At 33.1% G+C, this 22096-nt stretch overlaps 1 protein-coding gene across 6 annotated transcripts in view; it reads left to right on the forward strand.

Annotated features, from left to right (window-relative positions):
• The first annotated feature begins 362 nt into the window (after positions 1-362).
• The window catches only part of LOC119639622 (G protein-activated inward rectifier potassium channel 3), a 31445-nt gene continuing 9711 nt past the window's right edge, over positions 363-22096 (forward strand). Inside the window, exons 1-2 of one of the 6 annotated variants that reach the window (XM_038037108.1) lie at positions 363-406; positions 3487-4118. In XM_038037108.1, coding sequence (XP_037893036.1) covers positions 3655-4118 — 464 coding nt within the window. In that variant the 5' untranslated portion in view covers positions 363-406; positions 3487-3654. Of the gene's footprint in view, positions 407-3486; positions 4119-11439; positions 11964-16776; positions 16949-21280; positions 21395-21459; positions 21539-22096 lie in introns of those variants that run through there. The other 5 variants (XM_038037109.1, XM_038037114.1, XM_038037111.1 and 2 more) reach the window with 5 other exon arrangements.

A 22096-nucleotide genomic window follows, 5' to 3' on the forward strand; every position in this document is an offset into this window, starting at 1 on the left:
TATATGTTCATGTATATCTGTAAAAGTATATGTGCGCATATGGTTATATACGAATGCCATTCTGAACAACTCAAGTTTGGAATTTAAAAAAAAAAAAATTTTTTTTTGTTTTTTTTTTTTTTGCATTGCATTTTGTATTGTATAGCAAATAAGAAAATATTTCGTTATCTCTTGAAAGCAAACACCGCAAGTATAATTTTAAAAAGCAAAATGTGAACAAAAAACATAACAATATTAACATATAAAAAACAAACCAAAACAAAGAAACACCAGTAACCTCACGTAAAAATAATTTGTAATTAAAAAAAAAAAAAATAAATAATAAATAAATAAAAAAATAATTTATTTATTTATTTGAAATATGAATGAAACCATATGATCGATGGATAATAAAAAAGTTTTTAAGGTAAATAAATGCTTAGAATATTTCGAAATCAATTTTATATAGAGTTAATGAGTTGCTTATTATAATATTAAACGATTTAATTATGTTATGTTGGAAAACTAACAACAAAACAATATTCACCTTGAGGAGAACCTTCACCACCTGCCTATTCGGCTAAAGCAAAGGTTTTTTTATTCGGTACAGCTGGGTTTATAGATGGATTTAGACGTAATAATTAACTCGATTCAGAATAGCACGCTACTGTAAGCACTTTCCTTTTTTTCTCCTTGTTTTGCCAGATAGATGGACGAAACATATGTAAAATAAAATAAGTTTCGCGTTTCCAGTACTTATCAACATGCTTTTCCTTAGGGTAATACCCTGAAAACGGGAGCATTTTCGATCAACCTTGGGATGAGAGGAAAAACTAATATAGTAAAAATCAGGCAACAAGAAGGCAATCTGCCCAAGGTAAAAGGTTTGCATCAAGCGCAGCGCAGATGAAAACGTCCAATTTTCGACCCGGAGCAACAACGTGTTCATAAATTATATTCAAAGTGAAATCTAAGATAGGTAACCAGCTTTGTTATTTTAGATCTGACACCAATTACGGAAAAAGTACATTAGTTCCTCTATCTCTTAATCCCTAGATATAATAAGATAAGATAATTTTATAAAGAATAACAGGGATATAACATCCTATAGTAGCATCCCCCAAACGATTCGTTTTAAAATGACATGACATTCCGGCCATCAGTTTACAAGCTTATAAGTGGTCCAGGGACAGTAAATTCAGATTTTTCCATTGTTTTACAAAAAGAAAAGTAGCGCCACCCTTATGGAGTGATATACTACATAAGTACTATTCCTCGAATAAGTTTTCAAATTTAGTTAATTAAGCACGTTCATCCGTCGTCGCGGAGTAGAATTCTTCGCCTTGCAAACTTTATGTCTAACTTTCGCTATAGAAAGGATACGATTCTCTTGCTCAAGATTAATAATATATTTGCTCGACCAGGATACACGTCACATACTTCTCAGAGGTGCGTAAATGATTTCTTCAAAGCTCACCCACTAGCGTATCCATAAATAATAAAAGAATTTGTGAAGTTTTCTAAAATCGCTTAGCAAAAATTTACTTTAATTGAAACAAGTCTTCTTGCGATACCAGATCACCGACGGGTGGTGATTAGTCAGTCAGAGTAATATTTAAAAATAGATATTAGAGGTATAATATATGTATGTTTGATTAGCTTTATATACTGAATCGTGTTAATCTACTTCTTCTATTCTTATGTCAGTCCGTCTGTCCACCTATTCGTCTCTCTATCTACTGCTTATGTTTTGTACATTCAGTCATCAAAATTAAATTTAAGCTTGCCATCTGAACTTGTAAAGGATGGTCGCAGATCAATTAATAGGCATACGGTTTTGGCTACGAAACGTTCCCCCTCAGTTAGATGTAATTTCATTAGTTGTTTTTCTTGGCCTTCGATTTTTTTTAACACTTAGGTTCCACACTTTTTGGGATAAAAAATAATTACACGACTTTTCACACGTTACAGATTTTCTTCGCACTCACTTTGTCCATTCGACGAATGCGTTGAGATAATTCCGTTTACTGTTTGCTTTCGTTTGGCCATAGGGTGTAATTCTATTTCTACAAATTACTAAGACTTTGTAAGTTACATTTTTATATGAAATGGAGCGGTAGTTGTATAAAAACTATGTTAAATTCTCTTTAAGACATTTCCAATTTTATATGATGTGGTATAGCTATCTGCCTCTAAGCAATAGGTAATCATGTTAACTAAATAAGGACGACTAAGTATGCTGTTAGATAAATCTTGAGTTAGATAAGTTTTTTTCTCTTTACACTGCTATCATCAGAAAGTTATTATAAATCGATATCAGGTTTTTCTTTATACACCCCATGAACAAGTCCATTAAACAATAAATTATCGAAAAGCATTAAATGAATTATTTAGGTACCCAACAAGTACTTGAAAGGTTATGAGATAGCTGTTCGAAAAAAAAAAAAATAAAAATACAATCACAAAATCCATTAAGATTGGATTTGGTATCAGATTATCTATATATATTTATATATATATATATGTATACTAATCGAAGCTAATAAATTTTCTGATTTATTAAGTGTTTCGTCTTTTATTTATGGCACTCAGCTAAAAGATTTGTTGTGTTATCTCAACTGATTGAGTATTAAAGCAAATAAGTGGCAACACTTTTATTTTTTCATAAATGTTTCACTGATAAACACCAATCAGCTATTAAAGCCAACATAATATAGATGGACCTCCAAAATTTATATCATTTTCTTAGTTTGATTTTTTTTTTTTTTTTTTTGTTGAATATAAAGTTGTTGACTCACGCGGCCAGACAGCAATATGTTCGCTTCGTTGTTAATACGTATCCCCGGTCTTTTATATGTTTTTTTACATTGGAGTTTAAGGCCAAGCATAAGCAAGAGCAAACTTGATTATTAATTGAATTGATTTTCTATCGAAATTGATAACAAATTTCGAGCCCTGCCGCCGCTTAATCTTCACATTTTTAGCTGAACGATTTAACATTTCATACTACGAGTCGTAGCAGAATACGAAGCGGTATCTATCTGTCTATCTTTGTGCGTATGGTAAACCAAACTTAGATGAATTATGTGGGAGTTTTCATATCTTCCATCGCTTGTGCCAGATGGGTATTTGAAGTTAGGGGGGTTGTATGCAACGCTAAAAGAAACTTGAAATAGATTTATCTATTATTATACCGATCAATTCCGAAATACTTGCTATGTCGATTTAAGTTTGTCTGTCCGACTGTTCATTTTGCTTTCTTCAACTTACGGGCCGCAATTCTTAAAGCATTTTAATGAATTTCTTTGAGAGATTGACGTGTTTTGTTTCAAAGACGAACGCTATTGAAAATGGATCTGATCGGACCAAAGTCATTTTACGTGAACTGTCGCCAGCTGCAAGCCTTTTACTTAATTTCAGCTTAAATTGAAGAAAATTAAATGCAAAAACTAAAAGCATATATCCATTGCTTATTACATCTTGGATTTTTGTAAACTTTTCTTGCAGTGATTACTTTCTTCAGCGTTCCTCACTTGAAAACCATATGGAAAGTCGATGCTTGCTTTTAAATATCTTCAATTATGGGGAATTCTTTATATTGCCTTGATTTTTAAAAATAACAATAAAATAAAAAATTCTTAAAAATTCCATCGAATACGAACAAACAAAAAAAAAATGATTGTTGATAAAGCGGATATGGTTAGCGAGCATGCTTGGACAAAGTTGCTCAATGAACATGATACGACGGCAACGGGCAAAGGCGCTGTGATTACTAAAATGATGTCACATAACGATAATAGTTTAATTAGAGATTTTAAGCAACAGCACAACAACAACAATAATAGTCATAATAATAACCATAGCCCTGCTAGCGAAGCCAGTCCATTAACAGGCGAACATAATACCGTCCAGCAATTAAATGGTGGCAGCGGCATGGTAGGTGGCCCTAGTAACGGCACGGTTACCATATGCCTGGGCAAAGATGATATAAACGATACTACAAAATTGAATGCCAACATTGGAGATATGAATGAGAAAACTGTACAAATACAACGCAAAGAGTCCTTGCTTGGAACATTCCATAAACATTTACGAAGATCGATAAAGGCCGTCAGTGAATCACCGGGACCGATAACGAGGTAAGTGTTCGCCCAAAAAAAAAAAAAAAAAAAAAAACAATTGATTAATTTGTCAAGAAATCTGACTCAGTCAAGATTTAAATGAAAAATTGCGGCCTTTTATGAAGAATGTTCTCTCTCTCTCTCTCTCTCTACCACACTTTTCCATTAATTATTTACTTTAATTCATAATTTTGATTTTCTGCTTTAATGTTTTTTTTTTGTTTTTATTTTTGGCGCTGCAGAAATTTCGATTTTTCACATTATCATCATTATTCATTTTTTTTAATGGTATGGTGTGTGGAAGAATATATAAACAGAAAATTGATTTTTAATAATGCATGAAAAATTTTATGTTTATTGCGTCAAAGGCGATCTTTTTTTTTTTTTTTATTTTTTTTTTTCATAATTCAAAACGATTCATTTTGTGTTCGAGTTAATTGAAAAGTAAAAGTATCTTTATAATGGAATTAAGTAAAAATAAAGTTTTTGTTAAAGCAAATAATTTTATTTTTGCAAAAATAAGAAGTTTTCTCTCGAACCGTTTAAATTGAAATAAATTTCTGAACATGTGTGATAGAGAGGGTTCTCACATTCTTGCCATTCCATTAAGTAAACTTATGCATATTCATGTAGATATTAATGACAACATACGATATCTCTCTGTTATTGTAAGACAAACAATGGCAAAAATATTTACATATGTTTCTGTTGCTCGTTAAACTGTTCATACAAACACAAACAAGCAATAATTTTATTAAAAAAAAAAAAATGTTAAAAAACTTCTATATATGCCTCAGAGCGAATCTTGGACACCCTCTAGCTTGAATTTTTTTTTCGCAATAATCGGAGGTAGCCAATTTTTTACCTTGAACTTTTCCACGGTCCCCTTGAATATTTATACAAATATTTAGCTTACAAGTTTTGTTTCTCTTTTAGTACTAACTTGTGGCGAGTTTACGAGCCGATTTGACTGCAGGAGAAGAGAGAACTAAAATTTAGGATACGCGAATGTAAGATTTTAACTCTGTCTACCTCTTCGCATATTTTGCCACTTTGAAACCTCCAACAGCATCTGGCGTATGCAAGGCACTCGGCTTTAAACGGATTATAATTTTATGTTAATCAACGATAGACTATTTACCTCTACGGGGCTTCTTCTGCGTATTTGCAAATGTTGCAAGAAGAATGACAAAACTATCGCCTCCTCATCCTTTAATGATGGCATTCAGAAAGAAAAAAAAAATGAAAATGTCAAATAAATTGTTAAAATTGTTATAAAATTGAAACTGTGTGAATCACATAAGTACATACGTGTACAGCGCGCAGGCGAGAAACGGGAATAATTTATATAAATTGTGTTCTATTAAAATTAATTAAATAACAATGAAAATATGTTTATTAAATTTTCAATTTGATTACATTTAATAACGTAAAGAGTTCAAATGAATCTGTGCGAATAAAATAAAAATATGGAAAATATTTATTTTTAAATGTCATAAAGCATAGTAAACATCATTGTAAATCCTAATGAGTAAATGAGTATTTTGCTAAGCATTTCTTATAAAATTAATATTTTCTTTCGCTTGAATCCATTAGAATCGCTAAGCAAATAAAAGCAAAGAAGAAAATAAGTATACGAAATATCTCTTGAACTTGTAATTTGTTAAATTTGTTGTGGTTGGCCGTTAGCCAGGAATGAAATTTAATGAAATTAGCTTAGTTTTTTATACGAATTGAAAATCTTGGGCGAATAGCTTAATAAACCATTTAATTTGAAAGATTTACATACTAACGAGTACGATCCTATTTAAAATCTAACGGAGAATGCGATTTACTTAGGCGAACAGCTCTTCTCATTAAGAATTGCAGCTGCTTGTAGGCAAAGTGAATAAGTGAAAGTGAATTTTTGCGCAAATTCTGTTAAAGTATTTCAAAAATAAAAATGCAATTATCATCTTTGCGATAATTTTACGATACTGAACCTTATGTTCAAAGTAAGCAGAAAATATTTTGAAAAGTTTCCAAATCTTCTAGGGAGACTTCATCCTTATGCTTCGATATGAAATTAATTTTCAATTTCGTGTTCTTTTAGTGTTTTGCAACAATTCTCAAGGGCTTCCAAAACGCCGATCTGGATTGAGAAGTAATTTTTTAAAACTATTCTTACGGTGAAAAGATTTCAAGGTTCACTTTACTGCAAATTTAATTAGCTTACCCCACTTCAAAGTGGTGTTTCTAGTTTCCTTCTGCTACCATAATATCCCATCTTTCAAATCATACAAATTTAGTTAATTAATTAATCAAATTGCAAAAAAAGAAACACGTTTTTTGTACGAATTTGAATCGAAAGCCATGGCTAAAATTTAAATTGTCCTCAATATCGTTTACTCCGTAGCTTAAGTTATTTTGATGCCTTCGCTTTAAGCGCTTACATGATAGGACGAACATGTTTTTATTTTTCTATTAAGATCTGGACCTATGGACCATTTAGGCCTATAAGTTTTGCGGGACAACTACAGCTATAAAAGGAGAGAATTCTTGAAAATCCATTGATCGATTCAGAGTGGGCGTGGTGTGCTTATATGCACGCCCGCCAGGCAGAAGAGACTGACACAAGTTAGGGAAAATACATTTTTTTCCATATTTTCTCCTATAACTGTGTTGTAAAGTGCGGCGCCTACATTCATTAAGCGATGGATCCGAAATATTTCATTTTTAAGCTTTCGTCCCTAATGACAGTAGTAGTAGTTTGTAATAAATATGTTTTGTTAGATTTCGTAGGGTAATCGTTTATACATTCTATCAGAATAATGTTCATCAAGCTTGATTTTGTATGAATTAATTACTGGTCGTGGCGCTTCAGCTTGAAATTTTAAAAAACGCAAACACTCATCAGCCATACTCAGAATTGATGAAATTAGACCAGATCAGATGGGCTACCGCGCAATCAAGTCGCTAAGAAGCGCGAACATATAGCCGCGGTTTCAGTCTTCAGGGCGGTAGACCTTACTTCAATTATGATTTCCGTGTGGCCGTAGCTACTGTGACGGCTCGATCGGTGATCACTACTTGTCGGGCATTGACTTCCTAGGTTGCAACCACTTTATATCTCGCTCTTCCCACTTCTTTCCGTCTTATACAGATAGGGGTCACGCCCAGAGTTCTTGGTCATATTAGAACAAAAAAAGAATAAAGAAAACCATCTACACGGTTTTCCATGTGATCTAACTGATAATGCAAAGAAAAGAAAAACGGTCTGATCACTTTTGAGAACGCCCACATACGCACTTATCGTACTCGCATGAGTGAAACATATTAACAAAATCGAATCTGGTTGTAATTTTCTTCAATCGCTCATAAATTACAGCATTTAACGATCTGCCATTTGATAAGAGCTACGACTGGAAAGTAGAAAAAGTGTTTTCAAAATTTTTTATTTATTCAAGTGCCTTTACATTACTTGGAAGGAGAGAGTAGGATTCATTTCTATATTTTATTTTTTTTTAGTTTTATAATTAGAAATATTTACTAAAGCATTTCTCATACATATACATATATATTTATATATACGCTCTTACAGATTATCGTTACGTTACTATTTATTGTAAGCATCTTGTTTATAAAGAATTCTATCGAAATGTTTTGACTTTTTCGTTACGTTTTTCTCTTTATTTTTTTTATTTTGACATGCGTGCGTTGATATTCTGATGAAAATGAGTTATTGTTATTTTTATCGCGAAAATAAATCAAAAATCTTAAATGTCCGCCGACATTATCCCACATACCTAACTAAATAACTGCAACAAATATTTGTTTTTTTTTTTTACCTATTTTTAGTTTTCCAAAAACACAGGAAAATTCTTGTTTACATTAAATGAGAAAAAAAAGAAGATTTTTGTCCATAGTGCAAATGCAAATCAACAGGAAGAATGAAGGGCAAATATCTGATAGATATTTTTGTGCTGTGTTTACTTTTGATGAGGTGTTAGATTAGCTCTGTAAACTTATTTATATATTGAGGTCGAAAAGCAAATGGTTTCTCTTTTAGCTAATTGCCTGAATCTAACATGAACTGCGTTAATACGCTGCGTTTTATAGTAAATAAAACAATAATAATATATGCGGCTAATCAAGTCCAATGCTTGCTATTCGCTTAACTATGTTCTTAACATTCGATTGTAAACTTTGAGGCGAGAAAAGCTTATTCATCTTAAAGTAAACGAGTAAAAATATTGCATTAAGTACCCTAACCGATTGCGCTATTTATGCGTTATTTATATAAGAACTTTTCAAAATAAGGCTTCATATGCTCGAAAGTATGGTCTAATCTGAGCTATTTTCAATATTCTTCTTCCTCGCACCATGTGCCAAATTTCATCAAATATCACAACCTGTACGCTTAACACAAGCATACATGGGCAGACAAGGATAAGACATAAGACAGACAAGCTTAGATCGATTCAGAAAGTTATTGTGATATTAAAGGGTGGGTCTATCTCAAGCCCTTCCTTTCGAAGTTCGGAAGTAACACATTACTCAATAAGTTCGTAGGATATTATATTGATGGATCCATATGATCTGAACGCTGAAAATGTGAATTTCGTGGTCGGAATGTCATGAAATTTTGACAAATCTTTATCCGTACGACATCCTACGAACTTATTGAGGGACGTATTATATATCCTTAATGTACATACGCATACTTTAGTATATTCGTCAATACAGTCAAGACAAGTTCTCTACAATGCTACGTTATCTATTAAGCGGCCTATTTACAAAGCATCTTTCATAGAAGACTATTCCAAGAGCTGAAATTGTTTGAAAATTTTCTTAAAATATTATAGGATTTTCACGTAAACAGAAAAAGAAGGAGTGGACAGAGAATATTTGACGGTGATGAGCAACAATAAAATGTCGCAATGTCTAATTTCTATAATGAAGTTTTATTTGTCGTAATCGTAAGTTGATGCGTTTAGAAAGAGATTCTGATATAAGTCTGAATAGATGCGACTTATGTGCAATTCAGTTATTTTCAAGATTCTATGTAATGAGCGACGGATTCGATTAATTTATATTAATTGTGAGTTTTTTACGTCCACATGCATATAACAAGGTATAAATTAGTCCGAGGCCGGTTCATGGTTCTCGATATCGAACAAACTCTATCGAGTAAGCTCGGTAGCTGCGAATTATGGACCCAATATAAGGAGTGGAGAGTTTATGGTTGCCGATAAACTATGCATTTTTTTTGCTATCAAATAAAAAATCTTTCGATCTAATTTGTTAGATATCGAGAACGATGACGTGCTTTGTCTTATTTCTATATTTCTCGTAATGTGTTTCTGTTCGAACGCTTTTCTGGATTTGAGTTAATTTTGAGTTTTATTTAACATTATTTTAATATGATGCGTTACGAATCAATCGCGACTCGACTGTATTGCCTTTTTAATTCTAGACAATTAGGCGAAAAAGATTTTGTGAAATCTACACATGATGATCATTGAAAAGTAATTCCGTTTTCTATACGTATTCCGTAGCTATAAGAAAACTTTTCATGCAATGCAAAATCTGGGTTATGCTTTACATTAAAAACTGTTTGAATGTTGCGGTCACGTATGCACATGTGTGCTTGAATTACATCAATGTTTATCGTCCATGCCAAAAAGGAGAGAAAAGGGTAGTGCATATTAGCTTTGGAGCACTTCGTAGTCTTTTGCAAAAAACATGCAAACATCATATATTGAAATGAAGTGAAAATTCAAGTAGACGGCCCGTCATGCTATTAATATGATAGACAACATAGTTACATATAAGCCAATTTGGTAAATAAGAGCGTCTAATTATATTACTTTTTTTTAGCATTAGAACTGCCAATGCCTGTATTTACCTATTTCTACTGAGACGCATCAATTTGATCCATAAGTTTTGTGAAACTAGGCAAGAAGCTGAAACTTGTCAAAAATAAGTGCTTGTCTATAAACAACTCAAAGTTAAAAAACGGGCTTAATCTGTTTACTTGATTCGTAACTGGGTGCAGAGTGTACTGAGTTGCTTTAGAGTGAACTGCTATTGGAATTTTATCGTTCATTGAAAGCCTGTTAGTAAAGCTATCCAAACCGAGAAGGATGTGATTCTATCGAAGATTTCGGAACGAGATAAGAAGTTTTAGACGAAGACATGGAAAAATTGTTTGCGAAAGAACGCATTGCTGGAAGAGGTCAGAGCCATGCCATATAGCGCATATCAAAAGCGCTTCGATGATTGGATGAAATGCTGGCACAAGTGCATTGTATCTAAGGAGGATTACTTTGAAAAGGACAAAATAAATATTGGCGAACAAATAACTATATTTCGAGAAAAATGATGGGCCACCATTTGTGTTGAACATCGTGATGGCCAGAAAGAAATGGGGAGTAAGGGATAGTGTATGGCCGGTAGCCTGAGAGGTATACGCCATACTGGCAACCGTTACCCCTTCATCAAATAATAGAATTGGCATATTCCTTTATTTAGATGGGGGGGAGGAGGGTTTAGGGGGCGTGCACCCAACTAATATGAACGCAACCTTTTCAAACTACGTTTAAAGTTATTCATGGTGTGAATCCTTTTCGTGTATTGCGTAACGAAAATTACTGCTATTGCCGTTAAATGAAACCTGTTGCTTGTCTATGTTTTATTGATTCACTTCTGTTACTCAATTCATTTGTTTTGAATAACATGATACGATGGATATGTTTTAACAGATGCGTCGTGAATATGTTTTTGTTGAGTCGTTAACGTTTGCAGCACATGATCCCCTGTTATTTTATTTAAAAATCTACCTCTTTACTGATGTATACGGTGTAACGTGTGGGAAATGGATGGGTGCAATATCTGCTTACATACGTACGTACATAAGTGTATCGATCAGCGCTTTTATGTGGTTTATTTTTTGCTTTTTGCATTAATTGTTTATTAGATTGTTTTACTTTACTCTAAACAGATATCATATGATTTCGTTACGCTTCGCTTTCGCATATTTTCCTTAATCGTTTGGCTATTTTTCTTCTTTATAGTTATGCATGCAGAAAAGGCAAAGACAACAAAATTATTTTAATTTCCTTTTAATTCTCATTCTTTTTTTTATAGAATAAAAGCATAAAAATTACAAACCTGTTGCATACATTTTTTCAGTGTTGTTGAAAGCGTCTCGGGCTAAAGCAATTTATTGAGAATTATCTTTTGATAATATATTGTTTATTACGCAAATTATTTTTGTTTTTAATTCTTAGAGATTTTTTTATTCGTGTAATTTTATTTAAGTTTAATTTATTGTAAAATTTATCTCTTTCGTGGCGTTGTGTTATAAGCATAAGAATGCTTTACGTGATTTCGTTTATTACAAAAATTTCATTTGTTTTTTGTTTTTGTTTTCCCCGATAATGTCATATTATGACTTTTGTTTGCATTGATTACAATTAAATACCGAAGAAGGAGAATAGGAAAAAAAATATAATATATATGTCAGTTATTAAAGCATTATAAATTCGGTAAGAGCGCGTTATAATCTCTGTAATTTTTCACAATACGTTAAACTACACAAGGTTAAGCTTCAACACCAGTAAAAAAGTGGCGGTAGCAATCTCTCAATTACGGTTTTACGATCAATGGCAAGCGATTGTCTTTTTCGTTTTCATTCCTGAGAAGAAAATCATTAAAGAATTTTACACATTCCATGAAGTGAAGAAATTTCGTTTAAAGAACAATAGAAAAAAACCAATAAATTTATTAACTGTTACAATAAAATAAAAAAACAAATAAACATAAATTTGCAATGAAACGCCTATTGACCTGGGAGCGAGATCTAATGGATGCCATGTATGAGTAAGTGTGAAATAATGTACAAAGGCACGTACATATCATATCACGTAATAGATGATATTGATGCATGACTTTCACATTATATTAATTAGTTTTCTAAACATACGAGGGTTGTTCGAAATGCGTGTACCAAAAATGTTTAAGTTTAACAAAAAAAAAATCCGAATGAACCACGTTTTGAATATCGGATGGTGTACCTTTAGAACTTGAAATCTGAGCTTAGTTCTCGATTATTCTCAATCCTTTGTTCGCGTGGGATTCTCTTCAGGCTGATAATGCAGGTTTTTACGCGGACATTTTTTCTGCTCCAGTTATATCAAAAAAAAAAAAAAAAAATCCAAGATTTGCTTTAAAGTTTTTTGGGAGGTATACATTCTACCATGTTTCGCTCACAAGGCCAGAACTCTTAAATCTAAATACGGTTAAGTTTGGCAATGTCTAAGAAAATTCCTGAAGAGCAAAAATTTAATTCTAGATCAATCGTCAAGTGCTTTCTTAGAACGGTCTTCATGTCATGCAGGCCCGAAATGAGCGATTTTTAGGCTAACTTGTCTCGTAGTAGTTGCAGTAGGTTGTAGTAGGTTTCAGTAGGTTGTAGTAGGTTGCAGTAGGTTGTAGTAGGTTGCAGTAGGTTTTAGTAGGTTGCTTGAGTTGCCATTCATGTGAAAATACTTTTCTTTCTCATTTGCGCTGCGCCGTCGCACAGTTGACAAGCAACCGTCTATTGCCGCCATTTGCAAGTTCATCTTGTTCAATGAAGATTTAGGGAGGGAGGGACTTAACCAGCTGAAGTTGAAATGAACAGAACATCGTACTGCTCGTAAAAATCGAGTAATCTTTCATTTCGATGACTTTTTTACCCTAAACACTTCCATGAAACTAAAACGGAAAACGGGGGAAAAAAATGCTGGATATGTTAGTTTACACGTATTCACCTTTGGATTGCATATCAAATTATCCTCGTATGTAGATATTGCGTGCTCTTACATATGTTATAAAAAGTCATTTTTAGCCCCTTTTAAATAACTTAAAATCTAATTAAATCACCTTAAGTTGATCACCCTGAGGTACATGAATTTTTTCTCTTCTAGAAATAGACTTCGAACACTTATCATAAATCTTCTTTACATATATGTCCGATTAATACACGATATTGAGTTTACTTGTCGCATCTATAAACTTTCGATGCCTAAGTGATATTAACCCTCAGAAATATATTTCACATGGTTGTCTTTCTAAAATGATTACAACTTGAACCAATCATCGTCCATTAAGTTATAAAACGTTTTTCAGGGTTTATTTTTTTTAGCAGAAAGTGTGTCTCTGTGCTTACAAAATAAATAAAAATAACTCAATAAAAACGAAAGAAAAAAGAAAAAAATCAAGTCAATAAATTTACATTGGTCGATGAGTGTAGTGTTTGTGCAGAGATATATATTGTTAGCTTTGCCGACAGATAAAGAACAAATGTGACTGGATTGATTTTTCTAATTTTTGCTTTTTTTTGTTTCGTTATTTGCTAAAATCAATGCAAAAGACTTCTAAAAATAATTGCCATCAAATTAATCAACTTGTTCGTTCATGCGCTATGCCAAAGAAATCTTACCTCTTGATTTTGAAGGCATTGAACGTCTAAAATAGATCGAGTTCAGACAACAAGTATTGTTATTGATTGAATGATTTCATTAAAAAGTAATAATGATAAAAATAAGCCAAAATATTTTGCAGACTCTTTGCAAAAAGCGCAACGAATTATTAAAAAATGCGCTTCCATGAGACAGCTTCTATCCTTTTGCTGGATGCGATGTCGACACTCAAAAGTGATCAAACTCAATATATATATAATTTTTGCGTGCATTAGATGCATCGTAAAGGTTATTACAAAACTGGTCTAGAGTAGAGCATACTGAAAATAAAAGAAAACTAAAGACGCTATATTCCACGGGCCACGGTCCATCATAGAATTATTCATATAAGGACTTTTCATGCAAAGTGGTCGGAAAGTGGTCGGATCCGAAAACACATCCGTGTATCAAATTTCATCAGACTGTCTCAAAAATTGGGGCCTTTTGGTTGAATACAAGACGGACACTACTGACGGATAGGTGAACGGGCAGGCACGGAAGGAGACGGACAGGTAAGGCTGAAAGCGCTTTGTGAATCGATCGGTATTATAAAAGATGGGTCTATCTCAAGTCCTTATGGGTGTTGTTTACGTTCGAGCGTTGCAGGTTTTAAAAAGCGTGTATTAGGAGGTTGCAAAAATATTGGTCATTGTTTCACTTGAAAAAGACATTTATTGAGAAAAATCGGTGCAGTATATATTAATCAAAACTTCCCGTCACTTTCTACAGCACTTTATCATATTTCTTGTAACGTGCTGATATCGTCGTGTTTGAAAGAACTTGTATTGTTTTGGCAGGAATCCACCCACCGACCTAATTTTGCACTTCTTCAACTTTGCGGAACCGCATACCAGCCAAGCCATGGTGCATCCATCTGAACAAGCGGTAATCAGAAGGAGCTATATGTGGTGACTGAGCTGGAGGCGGCGGAACTTTCCTCTCGAGCTGCAACAGTGTATTCTAGGGCAACTCTTGAAACCATCGGACAAAATATTCTTTGCGAGTTTGAGGCACGTTTTCATCCAATTCATTGCTTTCCAGTTTTCTGGGGTCCTCCAGGCCGTTTTTTGTCATCGGTATGTGATGGTGGAACGTCATTGTAAGCTTCAGAACGTGCTTGGTGGTCTTCGGCAGCAGGTTTTTCAAAATTAAACAACAACAAAAACCAACGTCGAAAATGCACTTTTAAGGGTCCCATCAACAATATTAAGTGGAGCACTGTTATTTTATGCAGGTACTGTCATGTACCCTAGTATTTTCCATTTGCTTATCATTTCTCTCCGCAGAAGTCGCTGGCCGAAGATGGCCATATCAGATTTTGGATCAAGCTAAAGGCTTTCACAGCCTGTAAGTTATTGTTTTTTTACGAGGGTGTAGGCTCATCACAACTTAACTTTTTCACTAAACTTTTAAGTTGGCGCCACCGATGCAAGTTACAGCTTTTGGAACTGTAAACGCGATCCGAGTAGGGTCGTGGGCCTTTTCGAAGCTGATTCCAGGCCATCAACTAAGGGCATTTAGAATTTCGCTGCAAATTTCCTGACATTTCGTCAATAAATGGAACCGGAATGTATTGGTTCTTTAGTGCGCGTTTGAAGGCATTATAAGTGGGAGACTAAATATAGTATACTCCTATTCTTCGGTGGAGGATATACGTATACATGTTTGTGCAAATGCATAAACTCGCTTGCATTAGGTATCGAATGGCAGGCATACAAGCGGATATAATGAAACTTTATTGCAACCATTTTCCAAGAAACATCATTTCCACGAATATGTTCTAATTTTTTGCTTTTGTTTTTTTTTTTTTTTGACATGTTTGCATGCACTAGTTGTCTAGCAAAAATTGTCAATTTGCCAAATATTCGTACGTGTACGTGAACCTGTTTGGTTTTGACATTTGGTCTAATTATTTTTAATTTTCAATGCTGTTAACTGCATATAAATTTGTTTTTATTTTTATATCAGTTTTTTCTCCGTTTTCTAACGAATTATGTGTTCAGAGGTTACAGCAATCGAAAAAATTGAATAGGGTAATGATAAACTTCGCAATTGCTAAGATAAAGTTGCGGTGGACGTGGAAAGAACATCTACGGGGAAGGTATTGAAGGTGTTCCCAAAGTTAGTCTACCACTACAGAAAAGTCGGTGGTAACCTTAAAAGTCATATGGATTTGCCAATAGTTACGACGTCTTAATGTCATCCTACGAACTTACTGAGGGATATGTAAATGTTAGCATTTTTCTCCTCTTAGATTGTTATATTACCAGATATTTTTGTCTGTGAAATTCCTCAGCAGACAGACGGACAGGTTGTTTTTTAATGTGCTGCGCTTTTGAAATTTGAAAAATCAATTTTGAACTTTGATATTTTTAGGAAAATCGTTAGCTGCAAGTATATTAAATATTTTAGAAATTAAGTTAAACAAAATTTAAGCAGATTGCAAGGCGGATATTGCAACTTATCGCGAATCCCGTGTAACAATATTTTAAATAGCTCTCCTTAAACATGATTTAAACCGCCTTTTCATCAAGTCAAGCAAAGATTAAGGAGAGATGAAAAAGTGGACAAATACGCACGAAGGCCAGGACTTGTTGGGACGTGAAGCATACATTGAGCTAAGCAATGAGCAATGAGTTGCTAGATGTGCAAAAGAAAGAACAGCCTAAATTTAACTGTACCTTTAATTTTTTGCTTTCTTTCTGTTTTGATTCGTCTCTTTCAAAATTGTCATCCCATATGGGAATTAAGCATGTCTACGCTACGTAAGTGGAACAGTTGCCGCAATAATCTTTGTCAACGATAAATCCAATTAATTCATGACAAGAGTGCTTAAGCAAATCAACTAATATCCTAAACAGCACACGATGAATGATGAAAAAAGAAATGTAAAAAAGGCAAAAGAAAAAAAGAAAAAAATAAGAAAGAAAATTAAGAAAATATACAGACAGCACTAAAGAATGTAAAATGATTTTTAGATAATTGTTTTAGGGCAAAAAAACTTTAAAAATCTTCAATTGTATCAGAACAGTGATACTTTAACAAGCATCAAGAGATAACGTGAGATTTATAAAGATTTATTATAGAGATTGTGAATAAAAAGCAAAAAAAAAAAAATTCGTGAATTAATTAAATAGAAACAACAAACTATGACAGATGTTAAGCCAGTTACAAAGCCAATGTATTTCTAATATTTATTACGCGTCGACTTTAAAACAAAAAAGGCGGTATTTTTTCATATTTTTCACAAGAAACATCTTTAAGAAAAATGGCCGAACTACGACGCAGTCTAAGTCGCTTATCAATGCTTGTATTCGCCGCTACTCATTCCAGTCAGCAAAGTTGGCGTGAAGAATTACTAAGGTAGTATAATTATTTGGATTTCTGTTATTCTCTTTTTTTTTTTTTTCTTGCTTCATTTCTTTTTATTCAATTTCTTGTTGCGCAATACGAATTAAAATTTCTCATTTAAGACAACTCGTTGCCCGTAAGACAAAGAGATTTTACAATCGAATGCGAATAACGTTAGGGTTTAGTTGATGCGGTATTTAAATGAAGAAAGACTAATTAGATAATGGCTTTATGGCAATTATTGTATTGGAAAACATTTCAAGAAAAAAAAAAGAAGCAAAACATTATTAAGTTCTTTTATTAAGGGCAACTTCTGAAGGATTGGTAACGATTAATAAGAGCAAGAAGTTGCAATAATAAGGGAAAACAATAAAAGTGTGAAGAGAAATAGATCATAATACAACCCATATTTTCTTTTAGAGTGAACCAACTACACAGATTTATTAAGCTTCAATGCCTTTACAAGTAAAATTTATCCCATACGCTATAGAATACTATTATGAGATATTTTTAATTGCGGATTCATGCGTATATTTATCGCAAAGCAAATATATCAACAGTTTGCTTCGATGCATTTATTCTTGATGAGATTTAGTAGAGGTTGGGGATAACGTTTCTTATTCTGAGTTGGTCCACGGTTAGCGGAACCTCAATAGCGTCTTCGAAATCTTGTTGCGGTTATCATTCTCTATCTTAACTAGTTAACTGTATATGACGTCATGATCTATCCATCCGTCTTTGTTGTCAGCGTTTTAAAAAATATTTTTCTCATTTGTCAAGACGGTCCATTACAACCTAATTTCATCATATTACATATCGGCTCTGTTCGACGAGTATACGAGAATGTCGCTAAAGAGGTCGACATAGTTCACCGCTTAACTATTGCACTTGCTCTTATTATTTCGCTTTCTTTGGCTTGAGCGGTTCTTAGGCGCGCTTGTAGTTAGAAACAAAGGTAGCAATTAAAAATATACCTTTTAGTTAAGTCGGCATAATCTCATCTCATTAAACTCATTGCGTACGCATGTGTGTAGAGATTCTTTTTTGTTATGCAAAGATGATTAATATCCTTAATAAATATATTGTAGATATAAATGTAATAAGTGTATGTATAAAAGGAAAAGCGTAGATAGTTCGGTGTAGAGTACTTTTTAGACAATCGTGACCACCAACGACCCATTTGTGTTTGTATAACAAAGAAAAGACCGGCAACTTCAAGCAAATGAAAAGTTGATGATATTTTTCTAACTTGCACACTTGAAACACCAAATTAGCCAAAGGTTGCGGAAGTTGTCTGACATTACCTTTTATATTTGCACGATTTTATTTGTAAGCACGTCCTCGTATCATTTTGCACGTTGTGCATTTCAAAGAAGTTCCATCTAATGTTTTTGTTAATTTTCCCGAATTATATTATTTGGCTTGCTTAAGCGTTACCTCTTTGCTTTGACATGAGCGATTCAATTAAAATCATGAGCAAAAACTTTATTCTTTTTTATAAAGACGTACATGTACGTCATGTCAAGCATGTCAAGCAAGTTTAACCCTAATCCAACCGACGGTTTCTATAACGAGTCCCTCAGGCATTTATAAAAATCAGCGAAAAAACGGACATCGGTTTTCTTCGCAATTTCATTCAAGTTCAAATTTAAAAATCCATAGTGATCGTATTGGGGTTAAATGTAATAATAAATATATTTAACACTTATTTGAATTTGAATTAGAGAAAAAACCACATGTGAAAAGTATATTCCCGTGAGGATCCATTTTTAAGTCAATTCAAGACTTAAAGGCTGCTCATATTTTTTTAAATGAATGTATGTACGGAGCAATAAGACGATCCAGATCAGTATTATATTACCCCCGGGCCTATCCTACGGAATTTAAGATCAACATCTCTTAAAGCCCATAAGTTGTAATGTTTTCAATTGAATTTCTGCATGCTTCTCAAAAAACATTTCCACTAAATTTTAGACAAATTTAGGCAAATATGACTTGCAACTAGGATGTGGTTGTAGGTGAATCACACTTCGCAATTAAGAATAAACATATTTCATTTTTATCTCAAGTTTGGCGAATGTGAATATTCTACTAAAACAAAGCAGAAGATAAGCAGACAGATAAACAAAATTGCTTCAGTACTACGAACCCTATGGTAATTTGCAAACTACCCACAGAGCGCAATGCCGGCAAATCTTTTTTTAAGAAAAAAGCCGACAACTTGAGATGGTAGCAATCTTCGTATTTTAATCCCAGGGTTTATTTCTTTCGTGTAAATAAATTAAAGCAACAGTGATAATAATTACAACAGCAATAAAATAAAAATATGTTAAAATTTCACTTTTTATACCCCACTACACTATTGCGCCACAATGGTGTATCAAACTTGTGCAGACGTAAACAGCACAGGGAAGCACTTTAGATTGATCCATCTTTTATTATACCGATCGTTAGAGAACCGATCTAAGCTTATCTGTCCGTCTGTCCGTCTGTCCGCCTGTCCGCCTTCCCATCTGTCCATATTGTATTCTCACGACGAGGTCGAAATGTTTAAAATAATTTTATGAAATTTGTTACACATTTTGCCAGAAGAATTAACGCTAGCGAAAATCTTTCGGACCGGATCACTTTTTCGATCATTTCCCTTAGAACATCTTATTATGGAAAGTGTGTCATATGAATAATTGTACTAAGCAAAGTTGTTTTCCGTAGCTGCTAACATAAAGATTAAGTCCATTTTTCAGTGGTAGCTATAAAAGCATTATCTTAGTGCATTCACTTCTAAACATCAGGAATAAGAAAATCATCTTGCAAGATATTTAGGAAAAAAAAACAAATGTGGAATAGAAAAATAATAGACATATGATGTATGTATTTATCCACTTAATAGTAATAACTAACGTACTATCGACATGCATTCGGGATGTCAGCAAAGGGTAAGAATTCCCGAACGCTTGGTACGTGTGCCTTGAACAACAAATATCTTTTTAGTGAGAATGTAAGTTTTGGTATTTCTCACACTTGATTTTAGCAGACGACCAGTAAGTAATTGGCGCCACATTGCGCCAGTTCTTCGATTCATTAAAAACTTCCCAAATTTGCAGAGTCCAAGTCGCCGTATGCTTGCAAGCTTAACATCAAACTTTTTTTGCAAAGTTCGGCAAAGTTGTTATCTGATAGTATCGTAATCTGTCAGAGTTATCGTACAGAACATGAAAGTATCTACCTTCACTGACTGATAAAGAGGAGCATATCATTGTGATTTGGCTTCGATTAATTACTGATAATTACTGCTTGCGGACAAAAAAAAAAAAAAAACCAAAAACATCTGCTTATCACAATCGCTGGGAAATTAAGAACACATGTATAGAAAATAACAGAAAACTAAATACGCCTTTCATAATATGTGAGATAATCAGCAAAGTGAGAGTATGATGAACTGAAATGTGTATGCTAAGCACTTTAAAACATAAACAAACAAACAAAAAAAAAAAGAAGAAAAAACTAAAAAAATTAATTCAAAGTCATGCCTACTATAAGTGAGTTGAAAGACCAAGAAATGAACAAAACTACTCTAAAGTAAATAATAATTTTTGTTTATTTTCGTTGAAGAGAGCGAGGAGAGCATAAAAATCAAGAAAAAAAAAAAAAAATTACGTTCGCCTTACTCAACGTTAACTCATGTCTTAAGAAAAGTGCCTGAACGTGGTAATGGTTCTGATGCTTGGAATAGTGTTTCCAGATAAAATTTGGGTTTTATTTGCGCATTTGGAATGCATAGCTAGACGACTGTGCAGCTAAATGCCTGATGAGGTTGATTGCTTGATGTTACAAATCTTTGCTCGAATATAACATACCCTCTACGATGGACATTAAATTTACGCCGATAAGAAACGCGAGCTCTCTGTAAATGCTTTCATTTCCTTTATGGTATTTTTTTGCTCTTGTTTTCATTGCACAAATTATGCACAAAGGGAGAAATTACGAAAGCAAAAAAGAAATACAAGAAGAAGAAGAAGAAGAGGAAGAAAAAAAACGAAGAGTAAACTAAAACAAAAAAAAACAAAAAAAAAAAAACATCGGCAAACCAAAGAACACCAATTAAGCTTAACTCTGAATAGAAACAGTTGTCAATACCAAGTTAAGCCAAGAATACCGGAATAGTTGAGTGCATTGCGGACAACGTTCAAATCTAATTTAATTACTAATTAGAGCACACACTCTAATAGCGGTTTAATGTGCTTAAAATATATTAATAGAATATTTTCGTAGAATGTTAAAAACTTTAAAACATCGTAAAAAGAAATCCATTAAAAATATTATTCAAAAAAAAGAAAAAAAAAACTTAAGAAATTCGTTTAAACACTTTATGTGTTTTTTTTTTTTCTCTCGTTTTGCGTTATTTAATGAAAGCTGTGACACGAACATAAACGCCTGAATGCCTTTTATTGAAGAACAATAAGTGTTTTTTTTTTTAATTTTTATTGTTTTTTATTACTTTTTATTTTTTACATTTCCCGCTGCTATCATGCTGCTTATAATCGGTTTGGTTTTATTGTTGTTTCTCAAATTTTTTATTTCACAAATTTTATATATATTTTGGTAAATTTTTTTTCGTGTCTTTCTTATCTTGATTTAAATTTATGATAAATTGCATTAAGCACAGACTTGAGTGTTTTTTTTTTTTTTTTTTTTTTTTTTTTTTTTTCATCTTGGATTCTAATCCCTAGTCATTTACTTGGACTGCTTTAGCTTATTTGGATCGTAATTAATTTATGTTTTGCATGATTGCGAGTTAAAATGTATGCATGTATGCATGTCTGTTTAGATCCGGACGGGCAATACATAGTAGCAATCCGGATTATTTCATCATTTATACTTTAACAGCTAGTGTACGATATGTGCATGAACTCATAACAAACAGTTAGCCTGCGCTTGCTAAGTACTTAATAGGAGAAGTTAACACATGTACAAACACTCGTAATATTTGCATATATGTTAAACAGATCTTAATCTCAAAATGCTGTCTTTCATAAAGTCTGTGTTGTATACATCACCTCTCAACTCCCTCTCCCATTATCCCTACACTCGCACTCTCTTTTCTTTTTAAATCATGGTTAATTGGTAGCCTTTGGAATATTATTACGCAGATTTGCTTTT

This window comes from Glossina fuscipes, unplaced genomic scaffold, assembly GCF_014805625.2.
Source record: "Glossina fuscipes isolate IAEA_lab_2018 unplaced genomic scaffold, Yale_Gfus_2 112, whole genome shotgun sequence".
Classification (NCBI taxonomy): Eukaryota; Metazoa; Arthropoda; class Insecta; order Diptera; family Glossinidae; genus Glossina; species Glossina fuscipes.